Below are 21,611 nucleotides of genomic sequence, written 5' to 3'. Positions count from 1 at the left end.
AAAATTATTGGAACTAGGCTGGGATGTTTTACCCCACCCCCCTTACTCACCCGACCTTGCCCCGTTGGACTATCATTTGTTCCGTTCTCTACAAAATTCCCTTTATGATAAAAACTTTGATACTTTGGAAGCTTGCAAAAACCATGTGGATCAGTTTTTCGCGGAAAAAACTGGAAAGTTCTACGAAGAGGGTATCATGAAGCTGCCCCATAGATGGCAACACGTCATTAAAAACAATGGCGCATACATAATGGAATAAAAGTATATTTTTAGTATTAAAACAATTTCTTTTATTTCTCTTAAAAATTGCTACGAACTTTCCGAACAACCCAATAATTTCTTGAGTTTGTGAGGATGGTTTTTTAAACCACAATGATTTAGTAGTTTATATCTCTTCAATTTATTTGAAATTTATACTATTCTAAGTCTGTTAAGAAACTAAAATCATTTAATATGCAAAATAAAATTAAACTAGAACAGAGGTTTTAGGTTGTTTAAGTTAAACTCATCCAGTTATTGCTTAAGTTTTATAATTTTAATATTTCTATTTGAATATTTCTAATTACGAAATGTTAAAGAGAGAATTTAATTTTTTTAGGTGAACGTACCAAAAACCAGACGCACCTTTTGCAAAGGAAAGTGTAAAAAGCATACCATGCATAAAGTTACTCAGTATAAAAAGGGGAAAGAATCACTTTATGCACAAGGTATGTAGACATTTTATTATTTTTGAATATTCTCTATTTTCCAAATCAGTATGCAGACTTTATACAAGTTGAAAAAAATTTGATACATTTAAATAAATTTAAAACTAGAATGCATCGAATCAAAAGACAAAAATTATAGAAAAAAATTGAAATGATAGTGAAGAACTGATTTTTTAAAGATATATTAGATATGCAGTTTAAGATAAAATCAACTGAGGAATTTAAATGAGATGTCTGAATTGTTTTTTCAATCAGATGAAAAGATTTATTTGATTCAAAAATGAGTCCAGATTTTATAGAAAATTTTTTAGTGTAGGAGTCTAAAATTGAAGGATAAAATGTTGTTTGTATATTCTTTCAGGTAAGAGAAGATATGATAGAAAACAGCAAGGATATGGAGGTCAGACGAAACCTATATTTCGTAAAAAAGTAAGTATATATTTCATTATAAAAGAATATTAATTCAGAAATTAAAAATTATTGGTGTAAAAAAAATTAATTTTAATGTAAAGATAATAGTCTTACAAACTATTTAAAATTTTTTAAATAGTTTATGGATGTGCCCTAAAAGCATGTCTAGGATCTTGCTTGCTCTTAGGGTACATCAACACATTTGCTATTCACTGAATGTCAAATTATCACCTTTTGCCAAATTATTTGCTGAACTGTTTGTCACTTGGTGAGCAAACATGTACACACCACACATTTATTATTTGTCATGCATTGGTTATTTTTGAGAAGAGGAATGTCCATTCAGTATTTAGAAAGTGGACAATTCTCAAACAATAATTTGTGATGCTACTTTTATAAGTAGTTCATATCTGTTAATGAAAAAAACAAAACCCAAAAGAAAACAATAGTGGATGATATTACTTCACAAAAGCTGAAAAATGAGTTTGTGAAAAAGAAACAAAACAATAGAACTGTTGCAAAAAAGATCAGAAAAAGCTACATAGAAAAAATAAACTAAAATATTTATAAACATATAAATAACATTGCTAGGCCTGATATACTATAAGCTAGACTCTAACCAAATGCCGAATTCTGTCGGGCTAGATATGGCTAAATACTAAATAAATCATGCAACCAATTTGGCACTAGAGGGCAGTGTTAGGTGCCATCTCTTATTAAATTTAATAATTAAAATATTTAATTAATTTAAATAATTTAGAACCACTGGAAGAAAAAATCAGCCCGGAGCAGGACTTGAACCCACAACTCCTGCTTACTGTGCAGATGCAAGTTCAAGTTCTTTATTGCCATACAAAGGTACAAGCCCGGTATCGCATAAGCACAACCGATTTGAAAATGCATACAACAGTAAAGTTACAGAGGAATAGTGTACAAACATAGCAAACATGATATTTGATGCAAATTTGTTGTCTTTTATGTCATTACCTTACATATGAGACAGAAGATATGGAACACTATCTACATAACGTGATATATAAAACAGTTTAATTACTAGAGATTGCGTAACAAATAAGAATGACTTTATATACAAAGTATTGAATTTGGGACACAATATACAAGACAAGTACATGTCAGAGGTCAAATGCATAAATGGAATTGCGTAATGATGATAATAATACAGTGATGAGGACATGGCTGTTAGGAAGTGCTACTTGATACGTGGAGAGCTGCAAGTTTACAGTATTTGTTGACCAGCGGATGCATTGCCGTGCAGATGCATTGCCAGTTACGCTACCCGGACCTCCAGTCCGATCTCTTCCAGCATATGTAAGCTAACGTTATAAGAGATGGTGCCTAATGCTTCCCTCTAGTGCCAAATTGGTTGCATGATTTATTTAGTATTTAGCCATATCTAGCCTGATAGAATTTGGCATTTTGTTGGAGTCTAACTTATATTTATAAACCAAAATAAACTAAATTGAAAAGTAGAAGATTAGGTCTAGTTTAACTAAAATAGCAATACTGATGACCAAAAACAAGGAAATATATGAATGCAAGAATGAAAATTTGAATAAACAGTAAGATTGCATGGGCTGAATATTCATCTCCTTTGATTCAGCACAATTTACTACATTATGCACAGGTAATGTAGTCATTTATATGTATAATATTTATAGTCTCTCTTCTTATACTGAAAAAAATCAGAAAACAGTGAGTACCAAATATTGAATTCATACTGAGTAAACCAATTACATTACTACATATTTGCCAAATGTTTGCTCATCATTTTAACTATAAGGCCGCGACTCCACTAGCGTAAAAACGGTTGTAAAACCTCTCTCTGTAAAAGCTTTTAATCATGTGACCAAGATATTTTACTCCTGAGCAGGTCATAAAACCAGCGTAAAAGTGAGTTGAGCAGTGTTCAACTTTCGAAGCGAATACGGGCATAAAATGGTACCATCCACCAATCAGAAACAAGTGGCCAAATTTTCCAAAAAAAAGAAAAAATGTTAATACAATTATAAAGCTAATTCACTAAAGCTAGTAATTGGCAAAAATTACAAGTGCTGTATCACGTTTGTTGATAATATCGCAATAACTAAAAATATAAATATCCTATATATTTGTTCTAAAATCTTAATATAATACGGCGTGCTGAAATTCAATATCATACATAGAAATGAAATTCGAGTAGACAGGAAAACAAAGTTACTTCCAGTTACTAAGCGCTGTGCTTAACTACGCTAGTGATAAATTTCTCTTAACAACTGGATGACTTTGCTTAATAAATATGGCCATCTAAAGTCAACAGTTACGAGTGTTCTTACTAAACGTTTTTGTGTGACTAATTTCGTGAAAATGAGTATAAGTAAATTAAGTTAAATACGCAACTGAGACTGACATTACGTAATCTTTGTGTACAGTACTTGTAAGTTTAAGCGATTCGTCAATTAGCATTTCCCACCTTCGACTCGACCAACATAAAGAAGTCTCAGGCCGGTATAGTCGCGACTTTATGACACAAAACGCAGCGTAAGATCATCACGTGACTCATTACCCGCGACTAGAGCTTAGACTTAGAAGTTACATAAACTGAGAATGCAGAAGAGCAGCCGTTTTCGTTAGTCTCGACAAGAGAGGCTTTTCTGGTGTAGAGTAACTTATCGGTTGTGAGAACAACGTAATGTTTTTGTTTTTGCATTTTACGTCTACTTTTCTATCCATGTGAACATATATAGATAAATATATACCATTTCTCTGTTCTACCTTAACTTAGTTGTTAAAAGAGTAGGCCTAAATGTGGATTATTACAAAGATGAAACTGTCAGTAGTACGAAACGGCGACGAACGTCCCTTATCATTATATGGAGGATTTTTACGGAATAGGAATGGGAAGAAAGTTTTTAATTCTGGGAGGTGCGCACAGTGGGCAGTTGCTATCTACACATTTTTCATCAAACAAACAAATTTTTAAAATTTAGCAATCGATTTTCAGTAAGATAGGCCTATAAAAGGGAGAAAAAGTTTACTGAAAACGTGAAATTATTTGGCGAACTATCAAGTTGTTTTAAAACAAACTTACTAATAATGGTAAACTATATAGATAAACTCCAATAAATTATTTCAGGGTGGGCAGAGGAGTGGCGAGAAAATTTTAGCGTGTGTGGCGCTGCAAACATTCCAATACAGTTTCAACTTGTCCGTACTTTAATTTTAATTCTGTTAGAAGCTTCAAAATAATCGCAGAGCAGGGACTTTTGGCGCACGTACAGTACCAAATGTCGCAATCCAGGGTTCACCTTAAAAAATAAGCCTCAACACCTTCCATCAGTTCTATATTTTAACTTAACAGAATACAATTTACACTATAAAACTGTGAATATAAACAGAAAAGTTAAAAATTCGATGCAGAATTTCGATAAATATGTAGTGATTACAGGAAAAAAATGTAGTAAACATTAAGGTTATAATTAGGATCTTACTGTAACACAGATACAGTATTATGATTTCCTTTAGAGATGAGAGAATACTATCCACGAATACCCGAATAGTAAAAAGTATATGAGATCTTAACGTTGATAAAATATCAATTCGAATACTACGAATAACTCCAATATATTGAATAAGTGTACAGAGAGCGCCTCTGGTTGAATTTGTGACAAGATCCCGAACATGTTTGAAAGCTTCTTTTCTTAAATAAAAATCTGCAGTAGTTGAGAATGAAAATAATTATTGGTTAATCTATTGTAATTAAGATAACAGTGACTCAAAAGTCAAAATTTTAAGTTTCATTTCTTACAATTTATTAAATTGTTTTTCTTTTTACTTTTCGTTTGATTTATTAATAAATTGAAATAAATATAACAAGTTAAAGAATAAATATCAAATTATTATCTAAATAAGTTATAGGACCTCTAGAGAGGTTCTGCCCACTTGTTCAAAAATTTATAGGTTATTCACAAATTTGTAAATAATATCTATATATAATACAATATAGATACATAAAAAAGATTGGGAATTCCTGGTCTATAGCATTGTAGTGTTAATATTCTATAACATGAACTTGTCGCGAACGGTTGTTGCATCTATTAATATTATTGAATTAAGGAATCAAAGGAAAAAATTTAAAAAATGTCCATAAAACGTCGTCTGACTACAGCCACTTTTTTCTTTAACTTCCTTAACTTGGTGTTCATTTGGCATTTTAAATTATCCTATTTTCGGGTAATTTCAGCTTCAGAATGTTTAAAAATTCCTCCATTTTTTAAAGGTCCCTCTAACAGTACTCTTAACGAAACATTCCATGTTGTTGAATCAATAGCGGATTAATATTCTTTCTGTTTTGAATCTGTTTCCCTTCACTCGACATTTTAGTGCTTACATCAAACGAAACTACTGTATCTACAGCGCGAAGTATGCTTAGTAATTTTTTCTATTTACTAATGTTACTCGTAACTCGTAATTCCCATATTTAATGACAATAACGTAAACAACAAGCAAAATTAAAATTACACCTTTATATTACAATATCATATGAGCAGCGTAAATGTACCGTACTTACATATATTTATATTTTAATTGTATTATAGTCTTAAAATATAAAATATTTTGTATTTCTTTTTATTGTAATTTGGCAATACTGACAGCTCTATCGGAACTCAATAGTTCAGAAAGTAAATTAGCATAGACTCTTAACATTGTATATATATTGATATATGTAAGCTAAGCTTACAAAAAATGTTATAACTATAGAAATACTAAATACAGTAGAGCGTCGTTTATCCGAATCAATTGGGGACTGGGGTTGTTCGGATAACCGATTATGTACGAAAAAATATATTAACCTATCCAATGTTGAAAATTTTCTCTGTTTCGTGTCGTTTCGTGTTGAATTTTCATCGATTTTAAGCCTATAAATTTTTATAATAATAATCGAGGCTATTGTATCGTTAAAAATTATTTCTTTATTTTGTACAAACAAAATGAATATATTGAAAAATATAAAAACAAAAAAATTATACTTTAGAAGTTAATCATGAACATTTTTAATATTTGTTCTATTTCTACTTTTTGATTTTCTAATTCTGTTGTCCTATTTTTTGTTTTTTTTTTAAATACAGTCTAACTCATTTATAACGTCATCCATGGGACCGGAAATTTTTTGACGTTATAACCGAGTATCATTATCTGCGAGGTCTATTATTATCATAATAAACTTATCATATGTATAAAAATGCAAAATACATTTGTCTTAAGTTTCAATAATGGGGGAACTTCTGGTTTTGAGAATAGAGTAATGTCGAATCAAAAGGCAAAAAAAGGTTAAACTAATGTGTGCCAATTAAAAATAATTCAATTATTTCTTTATAAACTGTTTGATGTAATATGTTATATTAAAAATAATAGAATATTTAACAATTTAGCATAAAGTAATTTAAAATGAGTACATAATAACTGATTGTCACATTGTTAAAAGTGTAGCAAACCTCACCCCACCGAAGTCAGGTGGTGAGAGTACCACCCACAGTTGTTCTAGGAAGTGGACTCTGACCCTAGGACAAACACGATGGTATTTTCTTTGTGAAATAAAATTTGTAATCTAATTTTGTAAATTTGGGAGTGCTTCAAATATGATGTTAAAACTGTTTTATGTCGTTACAAGTGGGTTTTTAACATTATCTAGTATAGTAAACTTGTGGGACTGATTAAAAATTTGACGTTACATTAGGGTTGTCGTTACATCCGATGATGTTATAACCGAGTTAGACTATATATTGAATTTCATAGTTATAGGTACTGTACAGTACATTTGATTTATAATTAAGAACCTTTGGTATCTGCATAGGCTTTACATATGTTTTTTTATATTAATTGGTTTTCTTTTCTTTCTAATTCGAACTGGATATTTGTTTTAAATCTCTTTAATAGATCATCTATATTCTTAAGGCTATATTTTGATATTTCTAATGCATTTAACTTTATTTTACAATTTAGAAAAATTTCTAAAAACTTACAGTGATACCTTGGTTTTCGTTGATAATCCGACTGAAAACAATCGGCGAAATCCAAAACCAACGAAAACCGAGGCAATTATTTCCATATGAATCAATGTAAGTCCAATTAATTTGTTCTAGACACTCCAAAATACATACCAAAAACACATTTTATAGAGAACTAGCTGACCCGGCCACGCGTTGTTGTGGCTCAAAATGTATCTATTATAAATGTGTAACACTTCCCCCGTGGGGAATTTCAAAAAATCCTTTCTTAGTATACGGTACATTCTCTTGACTTACCCTATTAAAACACAAATCAAAAACGCGTTTAAAATAGTATAATAAAAGCAGAGTTCTTCACAGTAAGCCTTAATCCTGTCCCTCTCCCCCGCAAGGAAATATCGAAAAATCCCTTTTTAGTGTATATTCTGTTGACGTAACCTATTAAAACGCAAAAAATCCCATCTAAAATAGTATAATAGAAGCCAAGTTATTCACGGTAAGCCATAATCCTGTCCATCTCCTGCCCAGTGGGGGGAATTTCGACATGTATATTATATAAAAACACATGCGTATTCGAATGCAACGTTGTGTCAAAATTTCAAAGGAATTGGTAGGAACAAACGAACGTTATATTTTATTTATGTAGATAGATAGAAAATGATCTGCTTTAGTCCATTCTCACAGAAAAGCAAACTTAGGTTGTCGGAAGTTAGCGCCATCTGTTGGACATAAAAGCCTTAATCCATATATAAATATATTTTTGAAAGGGAGGAAATGGTGGTCTTCACATGTGCCAGAAACCTTCGTGGGAGTGTATTAAACAACTTCCCGAAGTTTCATGGCAATCGGATAAATGGTGTGGTAGTGCATGAAGGACAAACACACACACATACACACATTCATTTTTATATATATAGATTAATATAGTATTAAATTATCCCTTAATCCGTGAGATGAAAAAAATACATAACCTGTGAGGTGGGGTCACTGTGACCCCAGAACTTTTGTTACAATTTGTGTAATTCAGAAAAGGAAGATAAGGAAAAATATAATCATAAAATACTTTTTACACTTTATTTAACACGCCACAAATATAAAATAGAATTTTTAATAATCAATTATAATTTTTAAAAATCTTTAAACTTTTAGAGTACTAATAACACTTCAAAAAGTTTGGCGCCTAATTAAATATACATCTACACCCTGTATTGCCGCCATTCCTATATATTTGGGAACTTAACATTACTAATAAGTAATAAAAGAAGAAAAACGTTTTTCTCCCACATTTTTTTTTAACATTACAATTAGATTGAAGAAAATTTTTACATAACCTGTGAGGTGGGGTCAGGTTGACCTCAAAGCAAAAACTTTAAGCTTGTATAAAAAAGTATGGACTGACAGTGAAACAAACTTATGTTCCAATCGGTTCAAGGTCAACTAACTTGAAGGTACTAGGAGTCTCCACCACTAACACTGGCTGACAGACTAGTAAAAGCCAGTCAAAGTTTTGCTGGGGTCACAGTGACCCAACCTCACGGGTTAAGGGTTAAGCACACTTAAAAGCAATAAGAAATTAACATAAAAGACTAATTAGCATAAAGATAAAAGCATTGAGATTAAAGATAAGATAATTAGCATTAAGATGAAAGCAATCACAAAAAAATCGATGAAAATCAAGGTATTACCGTATAATTTTTAACATCTATTAGAGGTCTGTACTTTACTGGTTCCTTATGTGTTTTTACTCTAATGTTGAATTTTGGTGTTCTGTTATCTTCCAGTTTGACCTTTTTAACGTCTTCATCTGTCATTAATTTTTGATTCTTCAATTTCTGTAATTCCGTTTCCATTAACTTTGCCATACCTTTAATTGGGTCCTTTTTCAATTGCTGGTATTTTCCATCTTGTGTGCTTTTAACGCCAAAACAGCTCAATAATCAAACAAAGTGAAAAGAGAAGCAAGACTGAAAAGACCATGTCAAAGTCAGTCAAAAATCAAGGTCATATTGACTGTTTTCTTCAATTATTGTGATGTTGTGAATCACAAATTCCTTCTGGCTGGCCAAACTGATACAAAAATTATTGTGATACAAATGGAGAAAGCCTGATGGATGGCATGTAAATATATTCCATTTTCAGTTAATTGATGCCATAAAATAAAATGCTGTGAGACCTGAAACAGAAACAACTTTAAAGCATATTTTGAGGATTGGAAAAAACTTTGGCATAAGTGCATTACAGTGGGAGGAGATTACTTTGAAGGAGACAAAGAGGAAGTGTCACTAAAGGCTAAAGTCAAAGCTGCACTAGAGGAAGTGTCAGCTTTCCTACTCTAATTCTAGTAGTAGTGCCAATGACATAGTTCAGTTAAAGAAAAATGAAGAACACACAATGGAGAAATCCTAATACTTGGCATTTACATGCCATCTATCAGGCTTTCTCAATAACAATAGCTACAAACTGAGATCAAGTCTATTGCTACTATCACTAGAAACAGATGCACAGCATGTCTGTGAGAAACATTGCAACAGTAGCTTAAAAAAATTATGATATGAATATAGGGTGCAATACTTGTGACTGTCTGATGTCAAAATATTTCATCAGCAGTGAAAGAAAGTAATAGTACTGAACTTTGTTTACTTGAATTATTGACATGGCTGAGGTAAATTGTTGGATCATAAACATGATAATTTACACAGATAGTACACTCAGTCTAGCTTTTTGTAAGGAAATTGCTGCAATGTATCTTCAGGGTACTGGCACATCACAGTGAAAAGACCAACTGATAACTAGGTAGTTTGACATGTGCTACAATGGGCTAAATCTCTTGATGTTCATGCAAGAAGCCATGTCCATTTTGTGTGAAATGCAATACATTGTTGCAGGAATGCAGAATGTTTTCAGGATCCAAAATTTCCTTGAAAATTATTGCACACACAATGAAACAAGAATTAATAATTATTACTACATACATTGAGAAATTTAAATAAATAAATAAACTTACCATTTAATTTGCCATGAATTACCTAAAAATAGGCCAATCATGGCAAATTGTATGGTATAGGGCACTAATTACCGTATATCTCAGCAGATAAGACGAGGTATAAATTTTCGTTGAAGTTTTATAGTTTTAGCTTATATCTGTCCTATAAGACGACCCCAGATTTTGGGGGCCATTTTTTATGATTTAACTGTTGTCTTATCTGCCGAGATATACGGTAATTAATTACGAATGGACTTTTCAAAATTCTTAAATAATTTTTTATAAAATTAATTAATGAGACTGAAAATTTCTTTGAACCATTGTATACCTAGTTAATGTATTCATTTCCAATAAGTAGTGAGTGTTTGTTAATGTAAAGAAATTGATAGTTCAGTTACAACTTAATATTTGTTGATTTTCTTATATATGGTTGAGACTAAGGTATATTTAATATTTTCTGGTACCAAGGATGGTAAGTAGAATAGTATAATTTATCTTGATCTTTATTATGGATTGTGATATTGCGGAATCAATTAGAATATAACTATATTTCCAATCCTGTATGTTGTTTTTGAATAGTAAATTGGACACTCCAAATGAATGTAAAATTTGGTATACCATAAATGGGGAGTGTTAAGTTTTCTGCATTTCCTTAATTGTTTCACAGTGTAGAAATGATATATTGTTCTTGTATATGAAGTGTCTCTTTAATCCAAAACTTGTTCGGTAGACTTCCTCACAGTCTATTCAGATACATTGTTGTCACTCTTGAATTTTAGTTAGTAGTAGAATCTTATTATATGTTTTAAGAAGAAAGGAAAAGTTCAAATAAATTGTTTTCCTAACAAATTGCATATCCAGGGAGTGTTCTTTCTAAATGAAGTAATCTTCGAATTAAATAAATATGGACTATTTATATGAATTGGAATGCTTTCAAGCCGCAGACCGGGCCTTCATAATAAATAAGTGGATTTATCAATGAATTGTGTAATTTCATATATAGGTGCAAGTTTGATATTTTTAAAGTTGAACATAGGATTGATAACCTGTTATATTTATTTTCACCTTAGTATTCAATTTAGAAACATGTGGTTTACACTAATGTTCCAGTTGAAGGTTATTTCTAAACAATTTCTTTAAACATTTGAAGGTGTATTGTCTAGATATATTTTTTCTTTTTGTGAAATTTACTATTATTGCAGAAAATAATTATCTTAATTTTATCTAATAATAAATCCTAAAAAAATTAATAAGCTGAATTCATATTTTAAATCTATTTAAGATTTAAAATATGAATTCAGCTTATTAATTTTTTTTCTCTGCAAGGAAACTTAGGTAGGTGCTGTTAGCTTAATCATCTGCAAATAAAATAGTGAAAAATTTTATTAACAATTTCAATACCATCAAGGGAATTCTGAAAAAGTTGATCAATTCAAATTAAGTAAATATCATGAGAATGGATTACCTTTAAGAATTCCTTAAGATAAGCAAAAGGAAGGAGATGTAGTGTTTCCTTGTATAATTTTTTAATATTATATTCTGAGAATAATTTTGACACCATTAAAGAAAATCTCTCTTTTGCTCCCCTAGCTAAGTTACACACTAATAGAGGTATATATACTGTATCAAAGGCTTTTTGAATGTCTATGAAATATATAATTTCCTGTGCTGTTTAGTTAGATGTAATTGTATTAATTTACCCATAAATATTGGATTGAGTACACTAGTATCTGTGAATTATTAAATGTATAGTTGCAAGCATCATTATCACCAAATCATGCAAATTTCAAAACTCAGACTGAGACTCAATCTCATTACTAAATTGTTTGAAGTACTTCAATTCAAATTTTATTGTTTGAGGTACCTGTTTTAGAAACGCAAATTGTGGCTTGAAATTGAGTTTTGACTATGTTTAGTTATCTGATGCATATTTTTTAATTTTTAGTCTAGCTTTAATTAGATATTAATGAATGACTATTATTATTAGGCAAAGACAACGAAAAAGATTGTGCTAAGAATGGAATGCAGTGAATGCAAATGCAGGAAACAGCTTCCTATAAAACGCTGCAAACATTTTGAAATTGGAGGAGACAAAAAGAGAAAGGTATTTAAGTGTTTTTTTTTCCTCCCCAGTTCCTATTTCAAATATTTTTAATTCAAAATTGTTTTTCCTTTCAGGGACAAATGATCCAGTTTTAGAATTTTGCAGTTTATTCATTAAATATGTAAAAATAAATATTTCATGGAAACTGTGTTGTTTTCATTATAAAAATAAAACATACATAAGACTTTAAAACAGATTTGAAGTCCCTATGACATCTGACTTAGTGATTCCTATTTTATAACTGATGAATACTATATTACACAAATGTGTGCACTCAGTACTTTTTCTCAACAACAAAAAGCAGAAAATTTAACCATAAACAAAGAGGACCAATGAACCAATTAATTGGTCCAAAAAAAGAACCACCAACATAACTCTAAAAATCCTCTTGATTAATAAATTAAATTAGATTAATAAAATATGGTATGAATCAATTGTTTTGATGGAAAGCTTACATAAATAAATAAATATAGACATCATATGGATAAACTTGTCAAAAATATAGTCATTAGAAGAAGATCTTATGCAACATTGTAATTTAATTTTCTTCACATCTTGTCCTTTAAAAATTTTTTAGTTTGCAAATTTCCAATTTTTGGTAGATAATTGTGCTTTTGTTTGGTAAATGGATGCACTGTCTTTGCTTTAAAAAAATTTTAATCTTCCAGAAGGACATAGTGTGGTACTACATTTCAGTATGCATCAGTTCCAGCCAGAAGTAATGCACATATTAAACTGTTCACAAGCTTTGATTGGAACACCTGGCAACCCAACAAAATGGCAGAAGCAAGCAGCTCTACATTGGCCATACAGAAGTTGCCTTATTGCTATCCACATTTTAAATAATTTGTGTCTACAAAAATAATATTTCCATTCTTGACATGTTATCCACTTACTATCAGTGACATTACCATGTCTAACTGAAATGTGGACTATGTTTATAATCATAAAAAGTAGCTTATACAACTCTGACAAAAATGGAATCATTTCATTGTGAAGATGTTTTGTTTCTTTGCTACACACTTTAAAAAAGTATTTTGTACTGATTGCTTGTTTTTTAATGGTCAAACCTTTTGACTATTTTAAGTATGACTTAAACAATCAAAGTAACATCATTTAATTTTTTAAATTTTACATATGAGAAAAATTTTGGAATCAAATAAAACTGGGGGAGAATAATGCAATCAGTCAACAAATATATAATTTAATTATATTTTTGTTCCAGCATGAGCTTTCATGACAGTCTTAATTCTTTCAGGTATGGCTTACACTAATAAAAAAAATATTTTTGCTATTGCAAATAGCAGTCAAGAGATCTGATTTGCAGAATGGAGGTTTGGACCAAATTAATTTTCCTGGACCAATTTAATTTTACCATGTTTTCTATTGGATTGTTTACTGGCTAGTCTATTGTGTTGATGCATTTAGCTAAAATTTTTAACATTTTGAGCTCTGACAAGATGCATTGACATCTTGAAAAATGACATCATCCCCACCAAACATATATTCAGTGAATGAAATAATAAAGTTCTTTAAAATCATTAACTTTTGATGTAATAATGGTCAGCTTGCCTGATCCTTTATCTGGCATGCAACCCTAAATAATAACTGATGTAGGAAGTTTTGTTGCTTTAGGAAGTCATCCTTATAAGCTTCATTAGAATAGTGCCAGATGAGAGTTCCAGCATCCCACTCCATGACCAATGCATATTCATGACTCATTAAATATTTTGTCATCTACATTCCAGAATTGCTTTGTTTTGGCTCATTGTAACCTTATTTTATTATGTTTTGGTGTCAGTACTGGTTTTTGTTTTACTTCTATATATGAAAATCCCATTTTTTTAAAACTGATTTTTTACTGTTCTGTTAGACACTAACACTTGTTCTTTCCACATTCTATTAATTACTTCGTTGTACTGTACATTTTTTATTTTCAAGACACGCTGCTTTTAGTTTCCTAACCTGATTGATGCTTTGATGTCTTCTGTGGTCAACTAGTTTGTACTTGCACCAAATTTTAGACACAGACGATAAATGAAGCGTGAAATGCCATAATGTTGTAAATGCCAAAAAACAAACTTTTCAGGAGAGAGAAAAAACACTTTTTCTAATAAACAAACTTTAATCAAATGCTATAAAAATTGTTTTAACAATTTACACTTTGAAATAAAACATTGGGTTTAATTTCAAACACCTAAGTATGATGGTAAGGAAACAAAAAAAGTTTAAAAACAGAGTTAGAGCCATAACGTTGTAAATGCCAAAATTGTGCAAGTGCATAAAGTTGTAAATGCCAAAAACAATTGCAATCATAAAATTAATGTTTCTACAGCTGATAAACGGTTTTGAATACCAAAAACTTACATTTAAATTATTAAACACAATTTACAAATTCAATATCAATTTTAACATTAAAAACTGGCAATAATCTATTAGTGACTGCTTCCTGGCTTCAACAATGTTGGGCCCACAGTTTTGGTACTTGAACTGGGCTGTAATCTTTATCAATTGTAATATAATTATGATAAACAAAGGAAAATATAAACTAAGGTATTAATTTAGTGTAATAAAAGTTAAAATGTATTTAAAAACTTCCATTAATCTTTAAAGATTTGGAAGTCCGAATATCATTTTGAAATATCAAATAATAAAATGATACAGGTTAACTATTAATAAACTGGCATTCAGTTATCCGGTTCTACGTAAAAAACTCACTGCAATACAAATTGGAATAACAAAATGATGTAAATGTAAACCGTAACATCTTACGCGCCAAAAGTCACGTGGCTTGCACTTTGGCACTTAAAACGTTATGGCTTGCACATAAATTCATCTTCAAAATATAGCCACTTAGAGCGCCACTATTGCCACAATATTTTTTTGTAGGAAAAAACATTGCATTTAAAATTCATTTCTTCAATAAAACGTATTTTGAGAAAAATGGCATTTACAACCTTATGGCATTGCACGCTTCAAATATATTTTTATAAGTTTCAAAATGGATTATTATAGCTTAAATTTTGATTTGAATAAAACAAAACAGCTTCTTTCCTAATTTTTTGTGTTAACACGTGTTGGCTCTTGATTACGATTTCACTACGGTCCGTCTCAGTCAATCTGTTCCTGCAGCTAAAAGCTTGTCTTTTAATTAAGACCTTGGTAGTGTATTCTAGCTCTTTGGGTACAACAAACGTCTAGACCAGGGGTGGCCAACAGTTTTTGCCCCGGGCCGTTCCGAACGAAATATTAAAATTAAATCATGTACAAATACGCTGACCCGGGCGCAGGTCAATTTGTTCGAATAGACGTTCCTCACGCAAAAGGCCGAAAAATTTAGTTTAGTTTGATGGGATATGAAAACGTAACACCGAACCTATCTGTCAAGGAAATGCCTCCCGGGAAGATTTTTAATAGGAAAATGGCCGCTATTTAGATGAGGAAACTCCCCCGGAAAACCAAAAGAAATTCAACTCACGATTGGTTCAATTGTTTTATCCATTCGGCCTCTCGTGGTTAGTGGCATTCGTAACTGCACTGATAAACTTAAAATAAAATTTATAATTTTTAAGATCCTTTGTTATATTGTATATTTAGCTGTAAAAAAGGCGTGTTTGTAAATTATATAATAAAAAGCAAAACAAAAACAATTTATCCATTAAAAATTTTGATTTATTGAAATTTAGTTTGTAGCTGTAATTTTTGCTACACAATCACAAAACTAAAATCAAAATAAATTTAATTACTAATTTATATTTCCAAAAAAGATGTTAGCGCATTTCTCGCAAAAAATTTTTTCAGAAGTAATCCAAAATTTTATTCCGTTTACATTACTTTTGCAGTTGTGGCATTCTGAAATTAGAAAGTAAGTAGATTTTAAACTTCAGTTACAATAATTGTGATTATTAATAAACTAACAAGAATTCTAAAAACCAACCTGTAGTGGGTCTTTCGTGTCTAGCAGATGAATCTGCAGCATCTCTAATGTGATCGTTTAAGAAGCATTTGATGTGCCACTCTTTGTTATCGTATTTTACACCGTTTGTAATTATTAGTTCGGTGCATCTGTTGCACCGAGTAGAAAACTGCTCGTTGCTTGGTGTAGAATAAATATAATTATTTATTGGAATTGTCCTATTCATGATATAATTGCCACAAAGATAGTTTTCATGGCAAAGAAAGCCTGTAAGAAAGATGAAATTTGACCTAATGTCTAATGATGTTAATAATGGCACTAAGTTAGCAATATTTTTACCTCCATGAATTTTTTCTTCATAATTGCAGTTTTTATCTGAAACAGTTTGAAAACAATTCGAGCAGTATATATTTTTTTCAGAAATATCTGCGAATGCGTTATGGCATTTAGCGCAGTTTAAGTATTTTCTGGGAAGACCCTGAAAGAAAATAATAGTGAAAACTTATATACATAAAGAATAAATCAGCAGTTTTGCGTACTCTCAAATCCCGAGTTAAATATCACTGATACAAATAATCGCAGAATTAGAGTTAAATAAATGAATCCTACCGCCATTTTTTTAATCTATTCTTAAACTTTGATTGTCTCTGAGTATTGTTGCTTGCAGTGTTGTTTGTTAATTGTTATATTGATACTACGACCAATGACGCGCTGAACAATAAAAAGTTCGAAATTCATTAAATTATAAAATTACATTTTAAAGTAAAACAATAAAAATCGTATTTATATTTTTATATATTTACTAGCTGTTACCCGCGGCTTTGCCCGCGAGGATTTTGCAATTTGATTGAAATAGCCCTCAGTTGAGCCCCGAATATATAAAATTACTTGCCTTACACATACCGCTTATTAGTGAGAATCTTCTAATGCAGTGATTCCCAACCGGGGGTTCGCGAAAATAATATTGTAATGGCGGATTTTTTAAAACGCCATTAAAATCAAAAGCAAAAAAACACAAAAATTAAAGAACACACCCACTGTATAACAGATTGTTCGCTGCCTGTTTGTTAACATGATTTAGTCCAATTTTTGACTGAACACGGGCGCTTTCGTGCTTACCTGAAAAGGTTTCACCATTCTAATTCTGACTGCTGTCAGCTCTGTGGGGTGAGGGACGGTGTCATGCACTATTTATACAACTGTCCTATGCTGGATGACATTAGGCATCAGTGCATGCAGCATGCCAATATAAGCAATCTAGACTGGCCAGTAAAGCCTGATTTTTTTCTACAAAACAACAGCAACTTTAATTTGTTAAAGAAATTTGTTGCACTCTACTCCATTAGATGTGGGATCCGTTGACCTGCTCTCTTGTGATCTGATTCACTCTAGCCTTGATGCCAATGTTTTTACATGCCTTGCTCTGCTATTACAGCATTTAGACTTTGATGTACAGTAATTTTATTTTAGTTATAGTGCACTTTTATTTTTTTTAATCATTTATTTAATTTTTATTCTTTTTTATTTTAATTCATTTATGTTATTTATTTTATTTTATTTTATTTCCCTTTTCTCTGCCATTTTATTGTATCCCTTGTATGACTAACGGCATGTATCTACTATGTACTTTTTGTATTTCTGCCTGGCTGTGCTCAGCGGTGCCAGAGAATAAAGATTATTTGACTGACTGCCTGTTTAAGAAATCTATAATAAATTTCAATATTTTCATTTCTTTTTTCCTTATTTGTTTTTCAAAATTACTTCATCAATATCAAATTATATCAACAATTTTATACATTATAATTTATTCCTCTTATTCAAGTAATCAAATACTATTCTCTTTTTATTACAAACATTTATTTATATTTAAAACATTTTATCAATGTGATTAGTATCATGTTATGCTTTATATTTAAAATCATTGCAGCAGTTTTCCCTTCTATGTAATATTTTTTTTTACAATACAATTGGAAATAAATATCAAATTAAGGCAGTTTACTACAGATTTTAGAATTAGATACTTGTTCACAACCGGAAACTGGGAGAGTAGTGTTGTATTAACCGACGTTCATACATAGGCTTAGCACTTGTAAAGCTTGAGTGATAGTGATACTGTGACTGTCAAGTTCTCGTGTAAATAAATGATTTAATAATAATTAATTTAATTATTGTTATAGCTTATTTTTATTATGGATCGATGGTTAAAAACGGGTCGTTTAGAAACGAGACATGATAATCGAGATGATAGTATTGAAAGCTGTAGTGAGGTACCGTTTCACCAGACGAAAAACAAAGGAAATGATGATAGAAAAGGGAAAAAGCGAAAATATGACAGCGACTATCTACAATTGGGTTTTCATTTTACTGGGGATGAGTCGGAACCTAAACCGCTTTGTGTTATATGTAACGAAGCCAACAGCAGTTTAAAACCATCACTTCTTCGTAGACATATTGAAACAAAACATCCGACACACAAAGATAAACCTCTTGAATATTTCAAAAGAAAATTAGCAGATATCAAAAAGTGTAGCCTTTCTTCTTTCTTGATTTCAAACGAAGATAGTAAAATGGCCCTTGAAGCATCATTTCGAGTAAGTTATAGAATTGCAAGATCTGGACAAGCGCATACAATAGCAGAAAATTTAATTGGACCATGTGCGAAAGATATCGCCAAATGTATGCTTGGAGAAAAGGCAGCAAAGAAAATTGAGCTAGTTCCCTTATCAAACAACACGGTGTCGCGTAGAATTAATGACTTGGCTAATTACATGGAGAACGAACTTCTAAAAAGAATAAAATTGAATTATTTTGCAATTCAACTTGACGAATCGACGGATGTAACAAATGCCGCAGTCTTGCTTGTCTACGTTAGATATCTTTTTACGAATATTGTTCAAGAAGATGTACTATTTGCAAAACCTTTGAAAACCTATACAACTGGAGAAGCGATTTTCGATATGATCAATGGGTATTTTGAAAAGAATGGAATAAGCTAGTCTTATTGTGCGGGTGTGTGTACAGATGGTGCAAAATCAATGACAGGAAAATTTTCTGGTTTTGTGGCACGGGTGAAGAAGATCAACGAGAAAATTCAATAGACTCATTGTTGTATTCATAGACAAGCTTTAGTATGTAAGCGTATTCCTGCAGAGTTATCTACTACTTTAAGTGATGCTGTGAAAATTGTGAACTTTATTAAATCGCGTGCTACAAATTGCCGTCTATTCCGTACGCTTTGTGAGGATTTTGGAAGTTTCCACGTTTCTTTACTACTTCACACAGAAGTTAGATGGCTTTCCCGTGGTAAAGTTTTGACACGTTTGTTTGAATTGAAGTCTGAAGTTCAAGCATTTTTTATTGATCATCCGTTTCATTTGTCTTCTTGTATATCCGATGTTCTTTGGCTTCAAAAGCTTGCGTATTTAGCTGACATTTTTTTGTAAACTGAATGAATTAAATATGTCTTTACAAGGCGAGGGTGTCACCATTTTCAGTGTACATGATAGAATTGAGGCTATGTTGAAAAAGATCAATTTTTGGATTCAATGCCTGCAGATGAATGAGTATGGATGTTTCGATTCTGTCAGCACTTTTTTTTATCAGAAAATTCAATTAAACTTGACGAAAACATTAAAAGGAGTATATGTGAACATCTGAACTATCTTCGATTAACTTTCGATGACTATTTTCCCAACAGATGCAATGTATCCATCTCAAACAACTGGATATGTAATCCATTTCAAGGAAATGTAAGTTCAGAAACCTCTCTAGATATACTGGAAAAAGAAAAACTCATAGAGTTATCTTGTGACAGTTCTCTAGAAGCAATTTTTAAAGACCAATCTTTAATTGACTTCTGGCTCAGTATACAAAATGAATATCCTGTTCTGTCAAAAAAGCCATTGAAGTTCTATTACCATTTTGCACAACATATCTATGCGAGAAAGGATTTTCAACATATACTTATCTGAAAGATAAATACAGAAACAGGTTAAATGCAGAACCTGATCTAAGACTGAAATTGTCAGATATTGAGCCTAACTTTGAATTGCTTTGTTCTATCAAACAGCCACAAATATCCCATTAAGAGTTTTTCCAAATGTAAAACATAAGAACCAGTTTGTTAAATTTATCTTGTTTTCAACTTCTATAGCCATCATTTTAGTCTTATTAATGTTTTATTTAAATGTTTCACGATTAATATAATCAATATTATTCTGCAATATGTAAAATATATATTCTATCAAATTTTATTGCTTTTTTTTACCTGTCATTAACGACTACATAGGGGGTTCGTCAAATTTTTTCGGACCTTTCTTTTGGTTCGCGAGGAAAAAAAGGTTGGGAAACACTGTTCTAATGCAATCGAACGTTTGCAATTGTTCTATAATCGAACAAATTCGAATTTAAAAACGGTTCGAAAATTTGGTTGAAAAATCGTAATACGTAAATATTGTACATTTGGAGATTTATTACCACCAGAAACAAAAAATCGCATCTAAAATAGTACAGTAAAAGCCATTTTTCCGGTTAAGTCTTAATGCTCTCCTCCTCCTCTCGCGGGGAATTTCGAAAAATCCCTTCTTAGTGTGCGTTTCCATGACGTACAGTACAGTACCCTAAAGCCGGATGCACACATGCTGCGCGGCAAGGAAAAGCGGCAGAATGACGTCACTTTTTCTCGCTGCAGAGGTTTATTTCGTGCCGCTTTTCTCATGCCGCGAAAGTTGGTCGAATTCTATCTTTCGCGGCGGCCGCCGCCAAGACGCGTTTCTATCAGCCAATAACATTTCGTCTGGCAGTCACGTGAGAAAATACAATCACGTGGTGTTTTAATGGCGGAAAGTTCGACGTGGTTAACCGAGATAACAAATATCAGAATAAAGAGGAAAGGATAATAAATTTAACACAAATTCTACACAAATAATCATATATAATTTAATTCAAAAAACAAAACAACTGAATCTTACTCAAAATAGTATTCTTTATCGAGAGATCTTAATCGAAGAATAAGCCTATTTTGTACATCAGTTCTTTATCGATCCAACAAAATATCTCGGCAAGATTCTTGCCAATACAATATCTCTAACCAAAATATTCATTCGAATCTTCGACGAAATCTTCTAGCTAAATAAAACGAGCCGTACAAAACAAAATTTGTAAACACGTGGATAGCGGAGTGTCGATATCGTTCGTCATCTTGAATACTGAACGCATGCGCCGAAATGTAAACGGATTGCCGCTTGTGTGGTCGTGCTGCCGCGCGGCGAAGAGGCGTTTGCGTCACCGCTTTTCCTTGCCGCGTCGCATGTGTGCATCCTCCTTTCTTCTGATATTTGTTATCTCGGTTAATCGCGTCGAACTTTCTGCCATTAAAACACCACGTGGTTGTATTTTCTCACGTGATTACCAGACGAACTGTTATTGGCTGATAGAATCGTGTCTTGGCGGCGACCGCCGCCAAAGATAGAATTCAACCAACTTT

General features: G+C 31.5%; 2 protein-coding genes across 2 annotated transcripts in view; both read left to right on the top strand.

Annotated features, from left to right (window-relative positions):
* Nucleotides 1-12,355, top strand: part of RpL36A (ribosomal protein L36A) — a 59,240-nt gene extending 46,885 nt beyond the window's left edge. The window contains exons 2-5 of the mRNA XM_067277579.1: nt 599-707; nt 1,069-1,136; nt 12,094-12,210; nt 12,285-12,355. Coding sequence (XP_067133680.1) covers nt 599-707; nt 1,069-1,136; nt 12,094-12,210; nt 12,285-12,305 — 315 coding nt within the window. The 3' untranslated portion in view covers nt 12,306-12,355. The remainder of the gene's footprint in view (nt 1-598; nt 708-1,068; nt 1,137-12,093; nt 12,211-12,284) is intronic.
* A 5,960-nt stretch (nt 12,356-18,315) lies between these two features.
* On the top strand, nt 18,316-19,122 carry LOC136981284 (zinc finger BED domain-containing protein 5-like). The gene has a single exon (XM_067277586.1). The coding sequence runs from the start codon at nt 18,316-18,318 to the stop codon at nt 19,120-19,122; it is 807 nt and encodes a 268-aa protein (XP_067133687.1).
* Nucleotides 19,123-21,611: the final 2,489 nt, after the last annotated feature.

Source organism: Centruroides vittatus, unplaced genomic scaffold (genome assembly GCF_030686945.1).
Source record: "Centruroides vittatus isolate TY-2023 unplaced genomic scaffold, ASM3068694v2 contig_749, whole genome shotgun sequence".
In the NCBI taxonomy this organism is placed as follows: domain Eukaryota; kingdom Metazoa; phylum Arthropoda; class Arachnida; order Scorpiones; family Buthidae; genus Centruroides; species Centruroides vittatus.
The sequence above is the reverse complement of the archived record's forward strand: the minus strand, read 5'-3'. Positions and strand labels throughout refer to the sequence as shown.

Excerpts from the sequence above, each read along its gene's own strand:
- LOC136981284 (XM_067277586.1), top strand. The coding sequence starts at position 18,316 with ATGGATCGATGGTTAAAAACGGGTCGTTTAGAAACGAGACATGATAAT.